The sequence below is a fragment of the Engystomops pustulosus genome, chromosome 3 (assembly GCF_040894005.1).
Source record: "Engystomops pustulosus chromosome 3, aEngPut4.maternal, whole genome shotgun sequence".
NCBI lineage: Eukaryota > Metazoa > Chordata > Amphibia > Anura > Leptodactylidae > Engystomops > Engystomops pustulosus.
This window is the reverse complement of record NC_092413.1, coordinates 100,078,783-100,101,475: the sequence shown is the minus strand read 5'-3', so window position 1 is coordinate 100,101,475 and position 22,693 is coordinate 100,078,783. Positions and strand designations below refer to the sequence as shown.

General features: G+C 39.1%; 1 protein-coding gene across 2 annotated transcripts; it reads left to right on the top strand.

The window, feature by feature from the left end:
• The first annotated feature begins 7,021 nt into the window (after window positions 1–7,021).
• HEY2 (hes related family bHLH transcription factor with YRPW motif 2) lies at window positions 7,022–22,169 on the top strand. Of its 2 annotated transcripts, none has more exons than XM_072141612.1 (5): window positions 7,022–7,269; window positions 10,987–11,065; window positions 12,284–12,367; window positions 14,476–14,551; window positions 18,833–22,169. In XM_072141612.1, exons 1-5 carry the CDS (start codon window positions 7,187–7,189, stop codon window positions 19,501–19,503), a joined length of 993 nt encoding a protein of 330 aa, XP_071997713.1. In that variant the 5' UTR covers window positions 7,022–7,186; the 3' UTR covers window positions 19,504–22,169. The 2 variants fall into 2 exon arrangements, with proteins under 2 accessions (XP_071997713.1, XP_071997712.1); XM_072141611.1 differs by having other exon boundaries at window positions 14,476–14,557.
• Window positions 22,170–22,693: the final 524 nt, after the last annotated feature.

The window sequence follows — 22,693 nt, the reverse complement described above, 5'->3', positions numbered from 1 at the left end:
AGCCTGTGTTTTTTCTCTCACACAGACTCTAAATATGTATTTTCTTGTTAAAAAACCTATGAATTTGTTATTCTTGATTTGTTAGCTCTGTAACATCGTGCCATTATATCATCTGACCCCTACTGTGTCTCTCCAGTTCCTACAGCATCTTCATTATAGATCAAAAGACAGTAGGGGGGCATTTATCATTCCCCATCTGACAGTTTTCTGGCCTACATGGCATGAAACAGTTGAAATTTGGGAGTTTTTTCCCCCTCATGCCAAATGGGTGTGTTGGGGCAGGGTACAGGCCGGGACGAGATGAGGTTGACCCAGCCTGCTAAATTTTCTATATCTTGAGTCGGGATACTGGTGCATGCTATAGCTGCAATTTATGATAGGCACAGAAATAACTAAGAGTCTAGAAACTCACAGAAATTACGATGTGTTGTCCATGATGAGCCAGTGTTAATACAATCCCCCCAACCTCTATGCATTCCTATGACACAGACATTGAGTGTCATAAAAAGAATATAGAGACTGGGGAAGATTTATCAAATAATATGAATCTTTTTTCCTTGCACACCCTATTTGTTAGGCCATGTCTTTATAACACAAGTCATAAAAGTGCTTAAAAACTGTCTAAAACATTTGATGAATCTTGTTTGGAAATTCAGCAACAAATTCCTTCTCCCATGAAATCAGTGCAGATTCTACCAAAAAATATAGGGCATGTCACTGAAAATCTGCATTACTAAATCTGCAACATCCCCCACCGGGGCCTAGCCTTTCTTCGGTGGCTGGAGACAGCCAGGGCTCAGAATAAAGAGGTGGCTGGGTTATGCGGCCTTGCACACGCTATGGTCACGGTGCTTGGTATTGGGAGTGGGGGACGAGCCTACAGCCTGGCAGGTCTCCAGCAGGTGGTGTATGCAAGAAATATACGGAGGGAGAGACTGATGCAATAGGATTCTCCATCGGGCAACCCCTGAGGTGTATATTGGAATCCCTAGATGATGGAGGATGGGCAGCCCGTGATGGTTATGCAGCCAGATCCAGGGATCACACGGAGGCACATTGTGCAGATTAACGGCAGGTAATGGCCTTAACATCAACAACGGATTCAGCATGCTGGAAAGCTGGTGGGAGATAGTTGGTCCGCAGGAAGAGTTGCTCGCAACCTGGTAGTAACTTCAGGCCGGTCTGGTAAAGATGGAGCCAAGTCCAGATGGTGGACCGCTGCTCTGGGGCTTAGTCTTCTGACTTGTCCAGGGTGTCGGGCAGTGCCTGAGACACCTCTGCTTCCTGGTATTATGGCACTGGCTGGTGCAGCACAGGAAGGTGCTGCACACTCATCTGCTTACTTTGCTGACATTTGATTAATATCTCAGACCATGAGGTCTGACTCTCTGCTCTTCTCTGAAAGAGTCTGACCATGTGCTCCCGCCCATCAGGGGTTTTTATACTCCCCTAGTCAGGGGGCAGCACTCTCCAATTAGCTTGCTTTACAATAGTAGAAAGGATATCATTGGTTAATAACATTTCACATGTTAAATCTTGCCTTATCAGGCACTGGCTTCAAGCTGCAATTACTAAGTTCCCCATGTTACTGACCTCCTAGTGAGGTCATCAATCTCACCAGGTAGCTACTGGCATAGAAAAGGACAGTTTCGCAACACCGATCCAACTCATGCATCGGCAGGAGTGTTGCAGATTTTGGCATGGATATGCCCTTCGTGTTCACTACCACAATCAGTCTCAGCTTGTGAGTCTACTCCCTTTACCTAATTGGAAACGATATAAACTTTAGATGCTGTATATCTTGAATACCTTTCTCCACCTCCATCAACATCAATTCTTTCCATCCTCTATTAGGCCATTCTCAACTGATTACAACATAACTGGAATTTTCTCTCTGGCCTCCACCATTTCTAAGCAGGCAATATGTCATTATTTTCAGGTCTATACTGTCAGATAGGGGGAGCCACACTGTCTGCACCAACCCAGGACTACTTATCTGACAGCAGAGAGCCTAAAGAGAAACTAACATATTGGGGCAGATTTACTTACCCGGCCCATTCGCGATCCAGCGGCGCGTTCTCTGCGCTGTATTCGGGTCCGGCCGGGATTTATGATGGTAGTTCCTCCGCTGTCCACCAGGTGGCGCTGCTGCGCTGAAGTCCGCTGGAATGCCTCGAAATACACCGGCCTATCCTGGATGAAGGTGAGTGAAATTTTCGTGACACAATTTTTTTTTTAAATGCGGCGGTTTTTCCGAATCCGTCGGGTTTTCGTTTGGCCACGCCCCCCCGATTTCCGTCGCGCGCATGCCGGTGCCGATGCGCCACAATTCCGTCGCCACAATTCGATCGGAAATATTCGGGTAACACGTTGGGAAAACGCGAATCGAGCCCTTAGTAAATGACCCTCCATTGGTCACTGATGCCACTCTGGCAATAGTTATAGAGCTTGTTGACAGTTTCCACACTTAAAGTCCTAGGTCAGACTGCCCATAACCTACCCTTACACTGAATAAAATGCATCATACAGAACACCACATATTGGATTATGGACTGGTGAACTATTATACTGAGTAACATTATAAATACAAAATCTAAAAATCCATCAGCACCAGTTATTAACCAGAGCTGGAGCTTCAGCTTAAAATACCAAAAGAAAAACACAATGCCACAGGAAGGAGGATGTTTCTTCTGTCTACATCTGCCTGCTAGCTCTTATTTAAATGACTGTATCTCTGTTTTGGTCACTTCCTGCTAAAGAATAGATGCCAGACTTATTTGTGGAAACGTGGGTTGCCAGATATAGATGAATAGATGGATGGCAGATATCTTTGATAACTTATCATTGCAGCCTTGCCTAAAGTCCATTAAATTACCGGCATCCAAAGAGCTACACTAGAGGTCAGAGTGCAAAGAAGTCTTTCTTAAAGTCGGGTGATCTTAAAACAGGGACTGCCTGTACGCCATATTCTACAAGTGCATTGTACAAGATGCATTGCCTAATAATAACTATATATGTGACCCTGAAAACATATTATGGAACATCACTGTAATTTCACATGGCCAGTTTTAATGTTTTTGTAATGGCAAATTAATGGGGTCGAGGCTCAGAAAATGTTTGCTATAAGAAAATAATAGATAGCTCATACCCTTCTGTAGAGCTCCTTTTCATTGATGCAGCTCATCCTACCACCAGTGTGTTTGTATGCAGAGGCCTGTTGTGGTGTTGAGTGCCTGCTACAGCCAGAAACTGCTACTGTAGCATGCGTGCAGATGTCGCTGAACAGGCAAAGGGTGGCAACCCTGCTGATTTGAAGTGCTGGAGAAGGGGAGTTAATAAGTCCTTCCCTTTACCTTCCATTTCCACATTTTCCTCAATGCACAGAAGGCTGCCTTCTGTTGCACCTCTCTTACAATAGCGGAAATGAATATGTGGGCTGCTGCGTTGTTTTTTTTCCATGATTTGATAAGGGTAGGTGGAATAAAATCTGCTCAATGCAGGTGTGAATAGATTTTTGCAAGGAGCATAAGACAGTGTCAAACACAACCCATGACAACATGGAAGTATATAGCAAAGTACAATACAAATTCAAACTGCAGTGGCCCATGATAAATGCCATACACAGGGTATTAAAGATTTTTAGCCAATATATTAATAGTAAATTGTGTTTTAACACAGCCAAATAAAAAACATGGTAGGCCAAATTAATCAAAAATTTGCTTAAAAACAGCGGTTGGTTCTTACTTTCTCACCACTCCAGGAAAACGTTAGGGATAGATAATCTCCAAAAGTGTTCTCCGGCACTTCATGTACTTGTAGTCCTCGTGTGGGTTCTCATTGTCTGTAATGTCTACAACCCATTCTGGGTCCTGCACACAAGGACAAGCATATAGTGCAGATCGCACAAAGTACAGAGAAAGAATTATTTATTCTTTATACTATAGCAGAATTGATCTTGACCGAAAAATGACATGGTGTCACTGTAAAGCCCAAGCTTCAAGCTTTTTAGGGACACTGTCACCAGCTTTTACCACCAGTAAACTTGCAGCACCCTCAGATAGGGTGTCCCTCTTTTTGTTAAATCAAACCTCTTTACCCATAAAAAGATCACCACCAAAATTATATGCATAAGAATTTTTTGGGTTGTATTTGGCAAATTTAGTAAAACAAAAGAAAAAATATTAAAGTATGGTATTCCCGTAATCATTTTGAACCATAGAATAAAGATAACATGATTATGAGGCTATACGGTGAACACCAAAAAAAAAAAATTAGGTAAAAAATCCAGTACAGAATTGATGCTTTTCAACTCCTGCCCTCAAAAAAAAGTTCATAAATTTTCAACAATAGGGGATAGCAACCCCAAAATGGTAACACTGGAAAAAGCATCTCATCCCGCAAAAATCACATCACATGGCCCCTATAACGGAAAAGCTAAAATGTTATAGACTGCAAAAGGGACCAATGAGGAAACTAAAATACTGGCAGCTGCAGGGTGCTCCTTCTCTTCTGCGCCCGCTGTGCGCCCATAAAACAAGTAACGGCCACATGTGGGGGGTCTCTGTACTCGGGAGAAATTGCCTAACAAATTTTTAGATGGGTTTTCTCTAAATTTGTGTAAATGAACGTATCACCGAAAAAATTTGACAGTAAATTTCACCTCCATTTTGATTCAATTACTATGAAGATCTCAAGGGGTCAACAATTTTCCTAAAAGCTGTTTCTGATAGTTTGAGGGGTGCAGATTTGAAAATGGGTTGGTTATACAGGCAGTCCCCGGGTTACGTACAAGATAGGGACTGGAGGGTTGTACTTAAGTTGAATTTGTATGTAAGTCAGAACTGGTATATTTTGTAGATGTACACTAACTCCTGACAATTTAGTATAGCCCACGGATGGCTGGTAACTAAGGAAGCATTAGCTGGTGCGATCTCACGCTTCCTTAGTTACCTGCAATCTCCGGCTTTCAGTTCTTTTAGTGCACTGGCTGGTAACTAAGGAAGCATGAGATCGCACCAGCTAATGCTTCCTTAGTTACCTGTACCCCGCGATACTGCCGGCAATTACTTACTGTATACATCGGCAGCGGATCCCCGTCACCTCCATTGTGCTCCCCGTCACCTCCATGGCGGCGGCAGTCTTTAGCTCTGTCCAAGGAACCCCGTCATCACCCGCCCACCCAATGAGGACGCGCAGCACGTCAAGCAGCGCTACGAAACCAGGAGGTGGACCCGCCCAATGAGGACGCGCAGCATGTCAAGCAGCGCTAAGAAACCAGGAAGTGGACTGCGCATGCGCGCCGTAAGTCGGGGACTGCCTGTATAGGGGATTGTGATGTTAAATATGTAAAATTTCATTCAAAACAGTATTTATCCTCAAAATGTATCCTCAATTCTGAAAACACGGAAAATCGATATTCGATTTGTAAGCCGTGTGACATTAAAATAAATTATCCAGACAAAAATGATGAAAATGTAGACAAATGTTATTCAGCAACTTATTTAGGTGGTAAATTTATCTGCATGAAAACGCAATGATTTCGAATTTCAAAAGTGGCAAATTTTCCACTATTTCCAGAATTCATTATTTTTTATTTTTACCACTAAAATGAAGTACAACATGTGAGGAAAAAACAATCTCAGAATCATTTTGATAAGTTACAGTGTTTAAAAGTTATAACCATATAAAGTGATGCAAGTCAGAATCCGCTTTCAACGCTTGCCGGCGGCCGCCCTTCCCCCGGCTCTCCGCTCTCTCCCAGACCCCCACGGACGACACAGCCGATAGACTCGGGGTGCCCCGTCCGCGGAACGGCACGGACTCTGGAGCACCCGCCCGCCCAATCCTCTGCTCCTCACGCCGAAAGCGACAGACAACTTTAAGTCCCTCTGTGTATGTGCTGAGTGATTGTATGTGGTGTGTGTGAGTGTATGTTCTGTGTGTGTGTGTTTGTGCTGTGTGTGTATGTGCTGTGTGTAAATGTATATGCTGTGTGTGAGTGTGTGTGCTTTGTGTGGTGTGTGCGGATGCGCTGTGAGTGTATATGTTTTGTGTACCCTGTGAGTGTATGTATGTGCTGTGTGAGTATGTGCTGTGTGAGTGTATGTGCTGTGTGCGTGTACATTGTGTGAGAGTGCGCTGTGAGTGTATATGGTGTGTGTGCCCTGTGAGCGTATGAATGTGCTGTGTGAGTGTATGGTGTGTACGGGTGTGCGCTGTGAGTGTTATGGTGTGTGTGCCCTGTGAGTGTATGAATATGGTGTGTGACTGTATGAATATGCAGCATGTCTGTATATACTGTATGTGTGTATATGATGTATGTATGTGTACATAAATTTGTGGGTATAAGTGTATACATGTATGTATGTGTGTACAAGTATAGAAATGTATGAATATGAAAGTGTATAAATGTGTGTAAATGTATAAACATGTGTACAAATATGTATAAGGCTACATTCACACGGCCGGTGTATTTATGTCCCCCATTGGCCGGCAATGGGCGCACGGCAGGACCGGACTGGACTGGTACCGGTCATGCCCTATCTTTTCCCTTAGTACGGGGATGTGCCTCATACATTGCTAAGGAGAGGGGTCCCTCCTCCTGTCCCGTGCGCCGACGTGTTCTCGACGTGCTATGGTACGGCAGGCACACGTTTGTGTGAATTCACCCTAAGGGGAAGGGGGGCCCCATAAAAAAGTTTGTCATGGGGCCCAGCCTCTCCTAGTTACGTCACTATCTGTATGATGAATGACAGATTATCATCATTTTAAAATATTTGTCTAAAGCGAAGCAGAAAAGATTCTATTTTTGGAAAATCTGTTTTGATTCACTCATCTCTACTAACCATATGGCAACCAATAGAAAATCTCACTCATATGCCAGTCTATACTTGAATGAGGAGGCATATATAATGCAGTGAAAGAGGGCAGACAGAATTTGTGAATGTCATAGATACCAATATACAGTGAATGATTAAATAAGTCTTATCAGTGACAGAGCCATCCTCAGACAGGACGTGGTGATGTGAGAGGCGTGTGCTGCAGCAGCTGCGGGAGGTGGGAGTGGCAGCCAGGGGGCGTGCTCGCTGCCAGAGCTACAGGCTGAAGCGTGGGAAAGCAGCTCAGAGCAGAGGCATAGTTGCTGCGGCACACAAGTCTCACTGTGGATAACTGTCCATCACTGACCATGAAGAGACCCTGTGATGACACCAGCTCTGACAGTGATCTGGATGAGACCATTGATGTGGGCAGTGAGAACAATTACTCTGGGTGAGTCTGCCACTTGCTGGGGGATGCCCATGGCACATTGCAGGCACACAATACAAAATGACACTTTTATGGTAGATGTAGCAGTGCTGAACATGTCACAGTGCTTTGGTATATCTTCTAGTAGTAACAAGTTCCACTCAGTTCTGCTTCATATGACCTCATGTGCTTAGGCATAGTGTTGGTGCACAGCTAGTAGATCAGGCCTGCAGGTGTCGGTGCTGAAACACACATATGTTGAGTTTGGGAACTGATTATTACACACAAAAAAATTTACATATTTTTTTAAGATTCTAATTAAATTTTGAGACATTTAAAGAAAATTTTATATTTGCTCTTGGCAGAAAAATACAGACATTCCCAAGGTACCTAACATTGGCATTTTAAGTCCATATTCACAATAAATATATACATTTATAATAAATAAAATAAATATTATTGTCACCATAGTCCATTAGTAATTGTAAGCCACGATTGGAACATACATACAGAAAAATATAATGGAAAAATTGCCAAGCAGCTTTTAATAGGCTTCATATATACAGCTGTATGATGATGGTCCACTAGAAAGCTGCGAAGTTCCAGTAAGGTAATCCCCTAAGAATATAACAGGGAAACCTTTCTTCAGTCTTTCTTTTAGGATATGTATTTTGCTTTGCTGATGGATGATGAGCATAAAATTCACTGACACAGACTGTTCCTACAGCTTTGAGAATAAAGCGTAAAAGAATTTACATTATAGCAATATTCTAAATAATTTTAAAAAATATCTAGAGTATGTATGTTTAACCCTTTGTCTGAGTCTTGTACCACCACCCATCAAAATTACCTATATATTATATATTGTTCAATCCATAGACTGTGGCTTGAGATATTTTATATCTCAATACAAAATATGAGCTGGCTATATATATGTCTCAATATATTACTTGAGCTGCAAGAAAAAAAAAAGAATTCATTAAACTGTGTATCTGATATATCTTATAATATATATTATTATACTGTACATATATTTGCATGGAATATAGGCACAGATAGAGGGTTGTGCAGAATTGGAAAGAGTTCAAAGTCACTGAAAAATTCCAGAGCATTGGCCTCTGTTGTTTTCCCACAATTAAGAATATTTTTTTTCTTGTTGCTATACTATTGTTATTATTTTATTTTATGTAAAGTGATAATTTCACTGTTGTTTTTGATCATGTATATAGACACAAAGATAGGTGTCAGTTGAACCTTTTGTCAAACATGAACAATTGTTTTGTGGATTATGATCAAGTACTGATGATGGCACTATGTATACAAAGATTACTGTTATTATTACTTACCTAAATGTGGACTTCCTATAATCTTTTTAGCTAATAAGAATAAGTTGGAATGAAAGTTTATGTTTCTTCAAACGCTGGTTTCAGATGGCAGTCATATAGTTGCATTTTAGCATCCATGGTATCTGCAGGAATTGGACCCCTAGAGGTTCTATCGAACTGCATTTTCTATGGTGGTTAAAGTTTGATTTTGAAGCAGCTTTGAAGGCAAGGGTCTTCTAACTGTAAGTGGGACATTAATATGCATTAACTGCCATCGAACTAGCCCAAACTTTATTTTACTTTCTACGAATCATCAATTTACGGCCACTTTCAGAAGAATCACAGGCATACTAACTAAAGACTTAGACTGGCGTCCTTTGATGTACAATGTATGCACAGTTGTAGCTGATCTGCAGCTATCCTTTACCCCAATTTATTTGGATATCTCAGTTTAACTAACTGACTAATCTGGTGTTTTCCAACTAGGGATCTGCAGAAAAACTGCAACAGTTTTTTTTTAGTGCCATCATGGTTATGACATTACAATGAATAAAATATAGAAATTATTTAAATATTATATTAGTTAAGTAATTAAAAAAAATTCAAGCGTATCTGTTTGAAAAGCAAAACTGTTTTCTTTTTTATGTCATTAAAAAAAGAATTGGGGTTCGTTTTGCAATTTTGTTTGCAGTTTCTGTTAATCAAATACAGTTTATATGGAGAACATTGAAATGCAGTCTGTCACCTCTTCTCGTATAGCAGGAAGTGTGAATTATATTAGAAAGTATGCTGTGATGTCTGTTAGTCAGCCTTCAGAGCAGGAATAACTCCAGTGGCTTCTGGACTTGCCATCCCTGCAATTGCCCATGTATCATTTCTTGTTAGTAGCTTGTCACCAGGTGTCAGTGTCAACGCACCTAGCTGATGACTTATTGCTATTGGTTGTTAAAGAATTACCCTTGAGGGTACTGTTAGTGAGTTGCTGCATGGTTAGGTTGTACCAAATCTGATGATAGAATTAAAAGTTAATCTGCTACATTATGTAAACTCAGATTAGATATAATTAGGTACAAATAACATAACAAGATATACACAGAATTCTTCTAGATGGTAATAAATTGACAGTATACACAAAAAGTATATTTTTTTTGTTCCATAATTCTAACACCTTTCTCCAATTCAAAAAGTCGAAGAAAAAAATGTCTATATTTTTCCCTTGACACTTAATCCATTTAACATTTGCATTATGTTCTGTTCCTCTTTGCTACTCTTGTTCCCGTTATAACATTTTTAGTATGTTCTGCATACATCTTTCATCAGGTTACATTTTCCAGCAATTATGAGTGGAGAAATTATTACCCTTTTCTAATTTTTTTCTGGAAGAATATTAAAAAGATAGAAGAATTATAAAAACTTTTGAAAAGTAAAACTGTCTTAGTTGTCCATAGTAACCAATCACAAAAGCTTTCATTTATCAGGAGCACTAGAAGAAATAAAAGCTGCTTTTTGGTTGCTATGGCCATCATCATCTGCTTTTCTCTACGTGCAATAAATCTCTCCAGTGGGTGTATAGGAAAACCTAAATATCTTCTTAGGGACTGGAATTTTTTTATGTTCATGAGAAAATTCATTTTATGTAAACTGAAATCATTGTTGGTTTGTGTTGCAGATATCAAAAGTCAATGTTATTATTTCCTAGTTCTACTCTTGCAACATCTTAAAAAATATTAAAGGAAGCCTATCATAAGGATTCTACTATCAGAAGTAGATCTGCTGGTTGATACCTCCTGCCTGCCTCTGCCCTAATCTGTAATTTAATAATCCTAGAACCTAACCTGTTAAAAACTTTATTTTTTAATATGTAAATTAACTGCAGAGGCTACTGGGTTATGTAACAGCCTGGTCAGGCACTGGGAGCTATGGCTATTCCACATCCCAGTAGCCTCTGCTGTTAATTTACATGTTACTAAAATAAAGTTTGTAAGCAAGTAAGGTTATGTTCCAGGATTATTAAATCACAGATTGGGGCAGAGGCAGGCCCGGAGGAATCTACTATCAGATCTACTTCTGGTTTCCTCATGATAGGTTTAGGCATACATGTAATGAAATAGGTGTGTTATAGAGGGAGAGTCTGAAAACATAGATCATTAAATTATAACACTTTACCCAAACTTCAACATAAGTTTCTGGTGCATCGATGATCCATCAAATCTTTGTGCATGTTACTATACAGATGTACCACAGCTGTACCTGCACAAGGTGTATATGATCACTCTTTGAGCTGGAAAGTGTTCATATTTTTGATGTTACTGGAATCCATGCCAAATTTGTATGTTTAAATCTGTATTATATGTACTAATGTCAGTAGCACGAATGGAATATGACAGACTGACATTTTTAACAATTTTTTTTACAGACATAGTAGCGGATCATTAATTCGCTCAAACTCGCCAACGACAACATCACAGATCATGGCTAGGAAGAAGCGTAGAGGGGTAAGGTTTTAGTTTCAATTATTACTTAGGCAAGTTATCCCTCTTCCCAAAGAGGAATTTAAAATAATGCTGTCCCTGCTGTAATATTCCTGAAAAAATATATCCCATATTTCGAGAATATTTTCTGCCTCATGCAAGTTGAAGAGTGTGGAACATCATGCAAAGCTCAGTACACACCATTGATTACCAGCTTAAGCTAAATGATCATGTGTTAGTAAAAGATACCGTGGTATCAGTAACAATGGTATTGCCAACATAATAAAAAATTGTCATATTCTCGTATTATTGCATATGGTATGTAAAATACCATGGCCCCTCCATTAGTCAGGATTGATACCGATAAAAGTACCGTGCAACTCTCAACTAATGCCTTTATCTGGCGCATTCAGTATATTGGAGTGTGTAATGGAATATAGCAGCATGTACTTTGTAAGCATTACATGACAGAGATATAATATCCTTTGTTAACATCTAAAAGATTGGAACTATTGACAAAAAAGTGTGTTTGCAGTACAATTTATTGTTATATCCTATTTATTAATGTAGGAAACTTGTTGCAAATGAATGATTTAATGATGAGTGAGGGACAACTTAGACCGATGCGCCAATATTTAGTTCTAAACTGTTGCTTTTTAATCTCCTTGCCGATTTGTGGATGAAAGTTCTTAAACTTATACTTCTGGATATTTCATATCAACATTCCACATCGACGAATAGGGTAATCACAGAAATGTCTGCAACGATTCCTTCTTCAGTTTTTCGGAGCCAATTTGCCTTAGTCTGGAATCCATTGTTATTCACGGATCCTTATAAACTATAGTCTATGAGTTATCCATTAAAAAAACAGACGTTAACTACTTTTTATCACATCGATTGCACAGTCTACTATATAATGGCCATGAGCACTGGAGGGTACTGGATACCCTGCATAACATGTGCATTACTTGGAGTTAAAATAGGTCACCCACAAACTCTGATTACTTTTGTAATATTTATAATACAGGAAATAATCCCTTAATACAGCAAAATAGAGAACACCATAACCTGCCATATTGAATAATGGACAGAATAACTTTTGAGGCAGATAGGAGTTTCTTAGAAATATTGGAACTTTTTTTTTTACTTCTAATGCTTGAGACTTTCATGGAAGTTCAGTCCTGCTGTAACAGTTCCATTGCACTTTTATCGGGCTGGTCACTTACTGTCTTCTTCTTTCAGATTATAGAAAAGCGCAGGCGAGATCGTATCAATAACAGTCTATCTGAATTAAGGCGACTTGTGCCGACCGCTTTTGAAAAGCAAGTGAGTAGTTTCCTACAGTTTCTTTTTACTACACCTCGGATGTGAAATTGCTGGTTCCCTTTTAGGCTCATTAAAACAATATTGCATGTGGTCTTATCTGGCACCGAGCACGCTTTGCAATGAAGTACTTTGTTGTGGCAAAACTGTTAAAACATAATCCGATCATGAAAGTGGAGAAGAAATGTTTCCAGTCCAGTTGTTGTTTTCCCTGAGGGAGAACATCGTTCATGTTGCCTCAGTTCCTCTCAAGAAATTATTGTGGTTGTTTTATGACAAAAAACAACCAATGGTGTTTTGTCAGTGACTTTCATATTCCAGAACTATTTTCTAGGTTTAAGGCTAATGACCCAGATCTCTTGATATTCACAAAGTTCCAGAACACAAATCTTTTTAATGAGAAACATCCAATCAAATTGAATCTCTAAAACAATGGCATCAGATATTCTATAAAATATCATAAAATACTAATTCTAATGTCAAATAGTCCACCATTTTTTTACATCCTCACATACTGAGTGGAGCATAGCTACATATCTAGCAGCTGACGCTGGTGTTTTCTCTAACATCAACTCCAAGTTTTTGCTTAAAAATACTGAGCAGAATACTAACGCATGAAACTGACATAATTGTGAATACCGGAGGCACAAAGCTTTAACAATCTGCTGTTTCAAAAATTACAGTTTAAAAACCTTTATTAGGCCAAGGTTACATGGGTTGTAGTTGCTGTGGATTAGCCACAAGAAAAATGCCAATCCTACCCTGCAGTGAGTGAGTGCCAGGTTTGGCCTTCAGGATATGGCAAGTCATGATATTTTTTAGCGCAGTTTGAGAAAAGTTGTATTTTAAGTAGCAGAGGGGTACAAGACACTTGTTAAGTACCTTTTATGAACCCATTTTGTCTAAGGATGGGGAATGGAAATGAAATTCTAAACCTTTTGTACAGTTGCTCCATTAATTTAGAAGTATTTTGGTGAGGGGTTTTGAGCTTTTTGTTTATTGAAGAATACCCCGTACTGTATGTAAAGGGCTCAGCCGTGAGCCCTCTGATTCCTTACCCACCTTGCTACTGCCAATGTACTATTATGGCAGTTTAGGACAAGTGCTATTATATGCATTTTTGTTGTAGAGTATGGCTGTTTTAGTGCATCACTTTTCAGTTGTAGTGTCATAGTAGATAAGGTTGGAAAAAGACGCAGGTCCATAAAGTCTTTTTACCATTACGCATGGTATGTTAATTCTCAAGAAAAACATCCAGGTCCCTCTTGAATATGTACAAAGTATCCCTCACAACATCCTCCTGCGGAAGAAAGTTCCATAGTCTCACTGCTCTTACAGTAAAGAATCCTTGTCTTTGGCCATGGTAACCCCTCCTTAAGGATAGAGGATGCCCCTTGTCCTGGCCTCAGGCCTAGGTGTAAAAAGTACTGTACAAAGGATATCTATACACGTACTGCCCATTCAGATATTTAAACATTTTATAATGCAATCACCCCTTTAGCCATTAGTAAACAATATAATGGTTGTATTGTGTCCCTATTACATTGTAGCATGTTTGTTATGTATTATTATTGTATGTGTGGCAGTTTTAGTGTATCAAATTACAGTTGTAGTATACAGTGTAATGGTTTAAATGCATTGTGACCGTAGTGTGATGTATGTCACTTGTAGCGTATCATGATTGGAATCTATCATGATTGTAGTGTATCATGTTTGTTTTGTATTTTAGCTGTAGTAGATCATGGTTGTATTGTACCAAGGATTGTAGTGTGTCAAGACTGAAGATTCTCTTGTACTGTATTGTAGGCTATATTGACATGTGTGTGGAGGACTTTCCTCTTATTTTGTAGTTAAAATTCTGTTTGCATCAGAGTTTCTTTTATTATCTTTTCCTTAAAGTTGTATTTCAAGAATTACGACTTGGTATAAGGTAAAACAATGGGTATCATTACTGGAGTAATTTTATAAAACTGTAAGTGAGAATGACTGGAAATTATGCGGTTCTTGAAACTAGACTTGTAGATAGTCTTATCATAACAAATGATGATTTTTAAAAGTATTATTTTAGAATTATTACTTAGAAGTTCCACTAATGGTATGTGACTTTTCAGGGGTCTGCAAAGTTGGAAAAAGCGGAAATTCTCCAGATGACGGTAGATCATTTGAAAATGCTGCAAGCTACTGGAGGTAAAGGTAAGGACTTTTTACTGTCTGTACTTTTACACTGTCAATGAGCATAGCAGTCTAAGCAAACATCCCTTTGACAAATGCTGGTAGGTGGATCTAGATAAAAGAAGTAGAAATCATTGCTAATGGTAGGATTGAACTCGTGGGAAAGAACTACAGGCACAAAAGGAGCACTTGACCCTGGGCTTGTGTTTGCTTTCATAACACTGTGGGAGTAAAAGCTTCATTCACAGACAGGCCAGCCACAGATTTGTTTGGGGTTTTGCAAAGACGGCGAAAATCTGTGCGCAGAGACAAAACAAACACACAAACATTGGAAAAAATAAACAGGAGCCCCGGAGGCCTACAATGGTACGACGTGGTGTCTGCCTGGAGAGGAGGAAGTGCAGGAGGGGAGCTCCATTTATTGCCCACACATTTTTGTGGGCAGAAAGAAGAACAGAGTGATGTATGTACAGATGCACAATGGCCAAAAAGGAAATGGAGAGAAGAATTGTTCCTGTCATTATCACGGCATAGAAATTCACTTCCTGATGCCTTGCTATTTGCAAAGAGTTCCTTGGTCAGTTTTCAAACATTGACATTCTACAGAATGGTTGTATAGGTTGTGCTTTATTTTAACTCTTCTGCTACCTCCAGAGTAGATTTTAATACTGCACTTCTCAATAAAGTGATAACTAATCCCTATTACTAGTGCATTTTTGTTCTTGCATGCTTGGATAGGTTACCGTTGTTCAGAGGAATAGGGAGATTAGGATTTTAAAAGAACCTGTTTGGAAAAATGTTGTTTCTAACGTTTCATAACTTTTTGTTATGTACAAAATGTACATATATGTATCACTTTCATTCAGATAATGTTTTTATTCTTTAAAATTTTCCCAGTTGTAAAAAAGAAAAAGTGGATGTCTAACCACTTTCAGCTATCCCAACTCTTTGCAGCAAATAATATTAATTGTCTTGCATTCATTGTTTCTAGCATTTGTTTAAATAATTAGCTTTAAATTTTTAGCATTAAAATTTCCCAAGTTACCTCCAGTGTCAGATGGGTGGAGCAACTCTGATGTAATATAGAACAACCCATCTGAAAGTAGAATCTGATTAACAAATATACTAATTAGGATCTATAATGTGAGATGGGTGGTCTGAGGCTGGAGCAAACAGCCCATCTCAGCCCATCTGACTCAGGAACAGTGGGGGCTACAAAAAAAATCTAATTAGACCAGAAACTGTGTTACAATGCCTATTAATGGATTCAAAATATTGGGGTAGGTGGATCTTAAAACAGTTAGTCTAAAATAAAGAGATGCTTCGCATATGGCAAGCCGACAAACCACTTTCCATATACAGGCGGTCTCTTACTTAAATACACCCGACTTACAGAGGACCCCTAGTTACAAACGGACCTCTGGATTTTGGTAAATTACTTAACTTTAGCCTTGGGCTACTAAAACTGTTATAACAGTTATCAAAGGTGTCTGCAATTTAAGCTTTATTGTTGATCCTGGTTTTTATGACAACCCAACATTTTTAAAATCCAAGTTACAATTAATTGGAGTTACAATTATAAAGTATACAGTTCCGACCTGCATACAAATTCAACTTAAGAATAAACCTACTGACCCTATCTTGTACGTAACCCGGGGACTGCCTGTAACTCCTGGTGCCAGATGAGGGTTAAAATAAGGAGCATAAGGTTGCAGCTGGGACAGAGAACTTGATTGCCTAAAGCCCTATCATCTGGAACCCCGGCTGAGTTGCGTATAAACATAGGCCATTTGATAACATTTGGAAAGAAGAGTAGAAATAAAATAATAGGGCTGACCATAGGGTGGGTAAGGGTGTGTGGAGAGGGAGAGCTGTTCCCTCTCTATACATGGCAGATGTCTGCTGTATTACACAGCAGAAACCAACCGCTAACAACGCCAAAGCCGAAGTGACACAGTACTGTATGACCACTGCCATATTGAAGGAGATCTATACCCTCTTCCACCCCCTTATGTCTTTGGAAGGCGGTGATCTGATAGCTGTCACAGCATGAACCGTAATACTAACATAAAAAACCAAAAAGGATGGCACACATACATAAGTACACCAGTAATTAGCCAATGTTTGCTGTGCAACAGACAACATGGAAGATATCGACCATTTAATATCTACTATCACTTACTATTACTATACTATTCATTTAATATGTACATAAAATATCTCTCAACAAAGGACCCTTCAGTAGGTCTACATATAAGATTACCACTTAATAAAAACAGTGATCAAAAGGTCACACAGTCCCCACAATATCAATGAAAACTTTAACTTTAAATTTAGTTTTTTTTAATTTTCGTATCTCTGTGATCATCCTGAACCAAATAATAAAGTGGATGTGGCATATGAATCACACAGTAAAAGCTGTTAATACAATGCCTATATCAAATGGCCCAAAAGTGTTTATTTGCCAATAGTACTGTCAATTTGGAATGTTTTTTCAGCTTCCAAGTACATTACATGGAATGGTATTACTAGGGAGTCTGAATTTCTCCACTGATAACAAGCCCTCCAACAACTCTGTAAACAGAAAAAATTTAAAAAGTTAGAAATTTTGGGAGAAGGAAGTAAAAAACGGAGACTAAAATAAGGGGTTAATGGGTTGATCCTGCATAGTTCACACGGTCCTTAATTTTAAAGTAATACTGTATATTTGCTGTTACCTTCTATTTTTTATGTAGCTTATGGTACCGATATCACACATACACTGGGGCATTCGTGTAGGAGACCAATTGACATTGTTAGTTAGTTTATTAACATAGGCTAAGATTTTTGCACTTTATTATGTTTTGTAACTGAAGCTCTAGAGTCAGGAAATGCATCAGCTAGACTGGTGTGCGTATGTTTAATGCGTATACTGAATATTTTTTCCAGTAGATTTGTAGATGAAGGAATGCCACAGAAAGATGTTCTTAGTTTGCAGTTAAATGACAAAACATGTAGAATCCGGCTGTGCAGCAATAAGCAGATCATATATTCAAAGTTTCCAAACTGTCCGAAAATCAAGTAAATATCAGCCGGGTAGAAACAGAAGAGACGGAGCTCCCTTCATCCAGAGCCTTTAATCTTTGTGTGTGTGCGTGTGTTTGTGAGCTAGCCAGGGAGGGACACTGTAGATCAGAATTACCATGGGAAAGCTCCTCTGGAATGTCCCTACCCCACAAAACAAGACGAGAGGCACCACCATACATTTTTAGGAGTTTTGGGAACTGCTGTTCTTAATTTTTTTCTGTACCGTATTATTTAATTTCAAGCACAGTAGTGTATTATGTTACCAGACCCTATGATACATTATATTAGCACCGCACTATTTCATAGCACAATGGTCTGCTCTCATCTCCACGTCAAGTTAATTGACATGATTTGCAGGAGGATAAGACAGGGTAATATCTTTTTCCCCTATTTTCATTCTTTTGTGGGTTTGTTATAATTAACACAGATGCCCGATATAATTGTTAAGTCAAAGGTACAAAATATGCACTACTGTTCAATTCTATTAGTGATGTAAAAACATAACTTGTAAGAATGTACCAACATAAGAATTGTATGCTTATGTATACAGGCAGTCTCCGAGTTACCACAGCCAAAATCTTTTTGGTCTCTGTGACCTAAAATGTTGGGTTGTCATAAGAACCAAGGTTAACAATAAAGCTTCATTGCAGACACCTGTGATAAGTGTTATAGCTATTTATTGTAGCCTAAGGCTATAGTACAGTAAATTACCAAATCCAGAGTAGGGGTCGGGTGTTCTTAAGTAGGGGACCACCTGTATATGCATTTACTCTCTTACTTCTCAGATGTGCACATCTTCCCGGTAAAAAAATCACACAGGACAGGCCTCACAAACAGAAGCCAACAGACCCTATATATATTATAGTCCATGGGATATTTTGGTGTCTATTTGTGCTCATTTAAACATTCAGTGTTTCAGTTATTTTGTTATGCTCCTATAATAGGCTGCTGTCTTCACAATTTATGTGTGTAAACTCTGACCTCTTTCAAGCCAGGACATGGCAAAATTTCCTTAATTTAGACAATCCCTTTAGCTGGCAGAAAAAAATGTAGTTCGCTTATCCTATTCTCCAAATCTGCCCATAGCATTTCTTTTCACTGTAATAAAGTAGCTCAGTAGATATATACAACTCATTGCACTCATTCTGATCTCCATTCAGCATCTACAGTATTTACAAAGTGATGTATGTGAAAGTGTCAAATAATTGGTATTTCTGTTTCCTTTTTAAGGATACTTTGATGCGCATGCCTTGGCTATGGATTTCATGAGCATTGGTTTTCGAGAATGTTTAACAGAAGTTGCAAGGTATCTAAGCTCTGTTGAAGGCCTGGACACAGCAGACCCCCTCCGAGTTCGATTAGTCTCTCATCTTAACACATGTGCCTCACAGCGGGAAGCAGTTGCTATGACGTCAATGAGCCAGCACCAGCATTCCCTGCATCCCCACCACTGGGCGGCAGCTTTCCATCAACTTCCTGCATCTTTGCTACAACAAAATGGACTCTCCTCTTCTGAGAACATGCCTTGCAGACTTTCCTCAAGTACAGAGATACCACCACAACATGGTTCTGCCCTTCTCACAGCCACATTTGCTCATGCAGATGCTGCCCTTAGAGTGCCTTCTGTGGGCAGTGTAGCTTCTGGTGTGCCCCCTCTTTCTACCTCTTTACTCTCACTCTCAGCTACAGTTCATGCAGCAGCAGCTGCCGCAGCACACAGCTTCCCACTGTCATTTGCTGGAACATTCCCTTTACTTCCACCAGGGGCAGCAGCAGCTATGGCAGCGTCTGCAACAGCCATTACGTCTCCATTATCTGGAACATCTAGTCCTCGGCAAGCAAGCACCAGTGTAAATAGCAAGCCATATCGGCCTTGGGGGACTGAAGTGGGGGCTTTTTAACTTGCTGCTTTTTAAGTGGACTTTTGTGAAAACATTCATGTGCAGGAACAGTTGTCTGCAGGAACTAAAATGTCTGAAATATACAGATCACCTGTGGGTATAAAGAATATGTAACAATCTAACAATATGTGTTTCTTTTACAATTTTGATCCTATTTAAAAAAAAAAAAAATCAGGTTAAACTTGTTGTAGCTTCCCATATAGACATCTGCAAGGTGGCAAAACCTTATGTGCCCTTAGCCTTGTCAACCTTTGTTACAAAAGCATGTGCTTGGAACGTTTTCCTCCCCAATGGTTATTTAGGCAGATAAGGGTTGCCCTTTTGTTCATTGATCTATACATGTCTATAATTTACTATTAAACTATTGTCTGTCCTTTGAAAAATATGGTTGCTTTCTTGCAGAAACATCTCCTTTCCTAACCATGGGTAGTGCATGGTATTGCAAGTAAGCTCCATGCCTAACTATACAGCCGAGCTCCAATACCAGTCCAAACCATGGTCAGGTGTGGGACTGTTTTTAGAAGAAATCAGCAATGTTTATCATAATCTGGACAACCAATTTAATGTCAGTGGTCAATTTGTTACACAGTGCCCTTCAGTGGGCTGTTCATGTACTGATACTTGTGACGCACAAGGTTCCCTAGAAGGGATTCCCCTCCCCTAAAACAAACTGAACATAGTCAGAAAATAGTCAGATACGTTAACCCTCACATTAATGGAAGCAGAGGTGCATGTCAGCACTTGAATCTGACACGTCAAGCTGTCTAAAAACAAATTGTATAGTTTTAACTTTCTATTAATCCATTCATCATTTCTCTGGTCACTTTTTATCCACAATGCTGTTACTGTGCACTGAATCTGATGGTATTACAGTAAGAAAGCCTGGAACATGTATAGAAATTTATTTTAGTTTTTTTTTTTTCTTGTATGATATTTTAAGGGCTGGACCCATTTTAAAGCCGATGGAATTGCACAGTGGCCAATTTGACACTAACTAAAGTATTGAAGCTTATGTGATACTGTTAGCCATGAATTTAAATTGAATTGTTTTCATGTAAATTCTACTGTATGTGTATAGGTAGAATATTATATATCAGAGCTGACTATGACTAGAACATGTCAGTTAAAGACTGGTATAGGACAGCAAGACCCCTTCTACACACATAAATATTCATAAATTATATAGCTTCTGTCCGCAAAAAATGCAGAAATATGATATCTGTGTGCAGTCCATATTGCATCTGCAGTTGTTTTTTTTAAATATCTATATGTCATCCGTAAAAAAAAAAAAAAAAAAAAAAAAGATGGGTTTCTAATCTATTTTCTGCCCAGAGAAAGATGACCACATATAGATCTGTGTGCCCTCCATTTAGTGGATCCATTAACTTCTATGAAGGTCCATGGTCCTCATGTGAGAAAAAATAGTGCATACTGCAATGCTATCTGCAAAAAAAAAAAAACGGATAAAATATAGACATCAAAAACCTATTTCCGTATGAGCCCTTACATTGGGTTTTCACTATTATTTAAGAGCTTTTATTAGGTTTGTAAACCTTAAAACCAAACCCTTAAGAAATAAAACATTTTTTAACTATAACCATGAACAAATACCACATTTGTCAATCATCACTGTATGGAAATTTGGTATTCGATAGGAGTATTCTAGGAGGCCACAGAAGTTTCTGTGGGTCACTGATATAAACTGAAGTTAAAGGGGTTTTCCAATGAGACATGTTAGGCCTATCTACAGGATAGGCTCACAGATAATGAGAACTGAGGTTTCTCTGTTGGGCACCTCGTCGGTCCCTGAGATGAGGGGAGCAGGCTGCCGTGCATGGCATTTCCCAACACCTCCACTGCTGCACTCATCTTGGGGAGCAAAGATGGGTTCAACGGAAGTACCTCGGAGCCCCCGTTCTCGTGATCTTTAGGATCTCCATCCCCAGTGAGACCCCTACCATACAGCAAACTAGGTTCTCTCCTTCAGAGAGGCCTAACTTGTTTCGTGGTGAAACCCCTTTAAAGTTAAAGGAAATCTACCACTCAAGTAAAGTAAAAATAAACTATACATATTCACCTATACTTCTCTTCACTTCGATCCCAGCGCTGGTCTTATTCAACTTACATGCAGGATCGCCTGAAAATAAGAGATATAAAAAGCAGCCCAGAGTGCATGGACATGATGTCTGGATATCCGGGCTGCTAATTATTCATACCTCTTGCGTGATGTCACCTCCCACTCCCATGCTGGGTTATGTCAGATATATACGTTTGTGGCGTATGCTTGTTTTCCTTAAAAGCCATTATTACCACTGACTGGCACATATCACTGTATGTCCAGTTATTATACTTGAGCCATAGTAGAGAAGCTCTCTACTGTTATCCAGTAACAATGTAGTTATTATACTTTGCCTGTGCAGTGCTGATGCCAACTGCTAGAAGTGTATAGAAGAAGGTCATTTATTGTCTGTAAGTGAAGAGTAACACAGCATGTATCATTATGCACTTCATTTCTCTGCTGTGTGGAGAATGCAATAAATGTTAAACATTATGCAAGCTAAACTCAAACTATTTGTTTTATAAATACTGTACACTAGTATATACCCATTTCTTTTGTGCATCTTTGTAACCTCTTTTATATGTCAACAAGAAAAATATTTACGTTACTTATTGAATGAAGTCTTTATTGTATGGATGGATGAAGATAGAGGGTATGTGTAACCGGAGGTTTAAAGAGAACCCCACTAAACTACTACCATACTATCTTCAGCTATGAAGTGTCCTTTTTAGAATTTCCTCTTTTATGTGAAATCTCACATGTTTACCTTTTAAAAAATAAATCTCCCTTATGTTAAAGGGGGAGGTCATTTGGTTCTGTAGTACCTAGAACATGCTTTTTGTAACAGATAAGGAACTCGTCTTTCAGACCACATCAGGCTTTGTGTGCTACAAAACCAAAGATACAGGCAGATAAAGACATAGGTGATATTACAAGCTGCAGATAAGTACCCAATTCCCACCTATTTTTTAACTGCCTGTATGTCCAGTTCTGTAGCTCACAGAATCATGATGGAACCTAAAAAAGAGATTCTTATTTTTATTATGAAACAAAAAGCATGTTTCTAGTTAATATATAGCCAAATATAGGGCTTCTGACTAGAGACGGGCAGACCCAAACTTTCCATTAAGG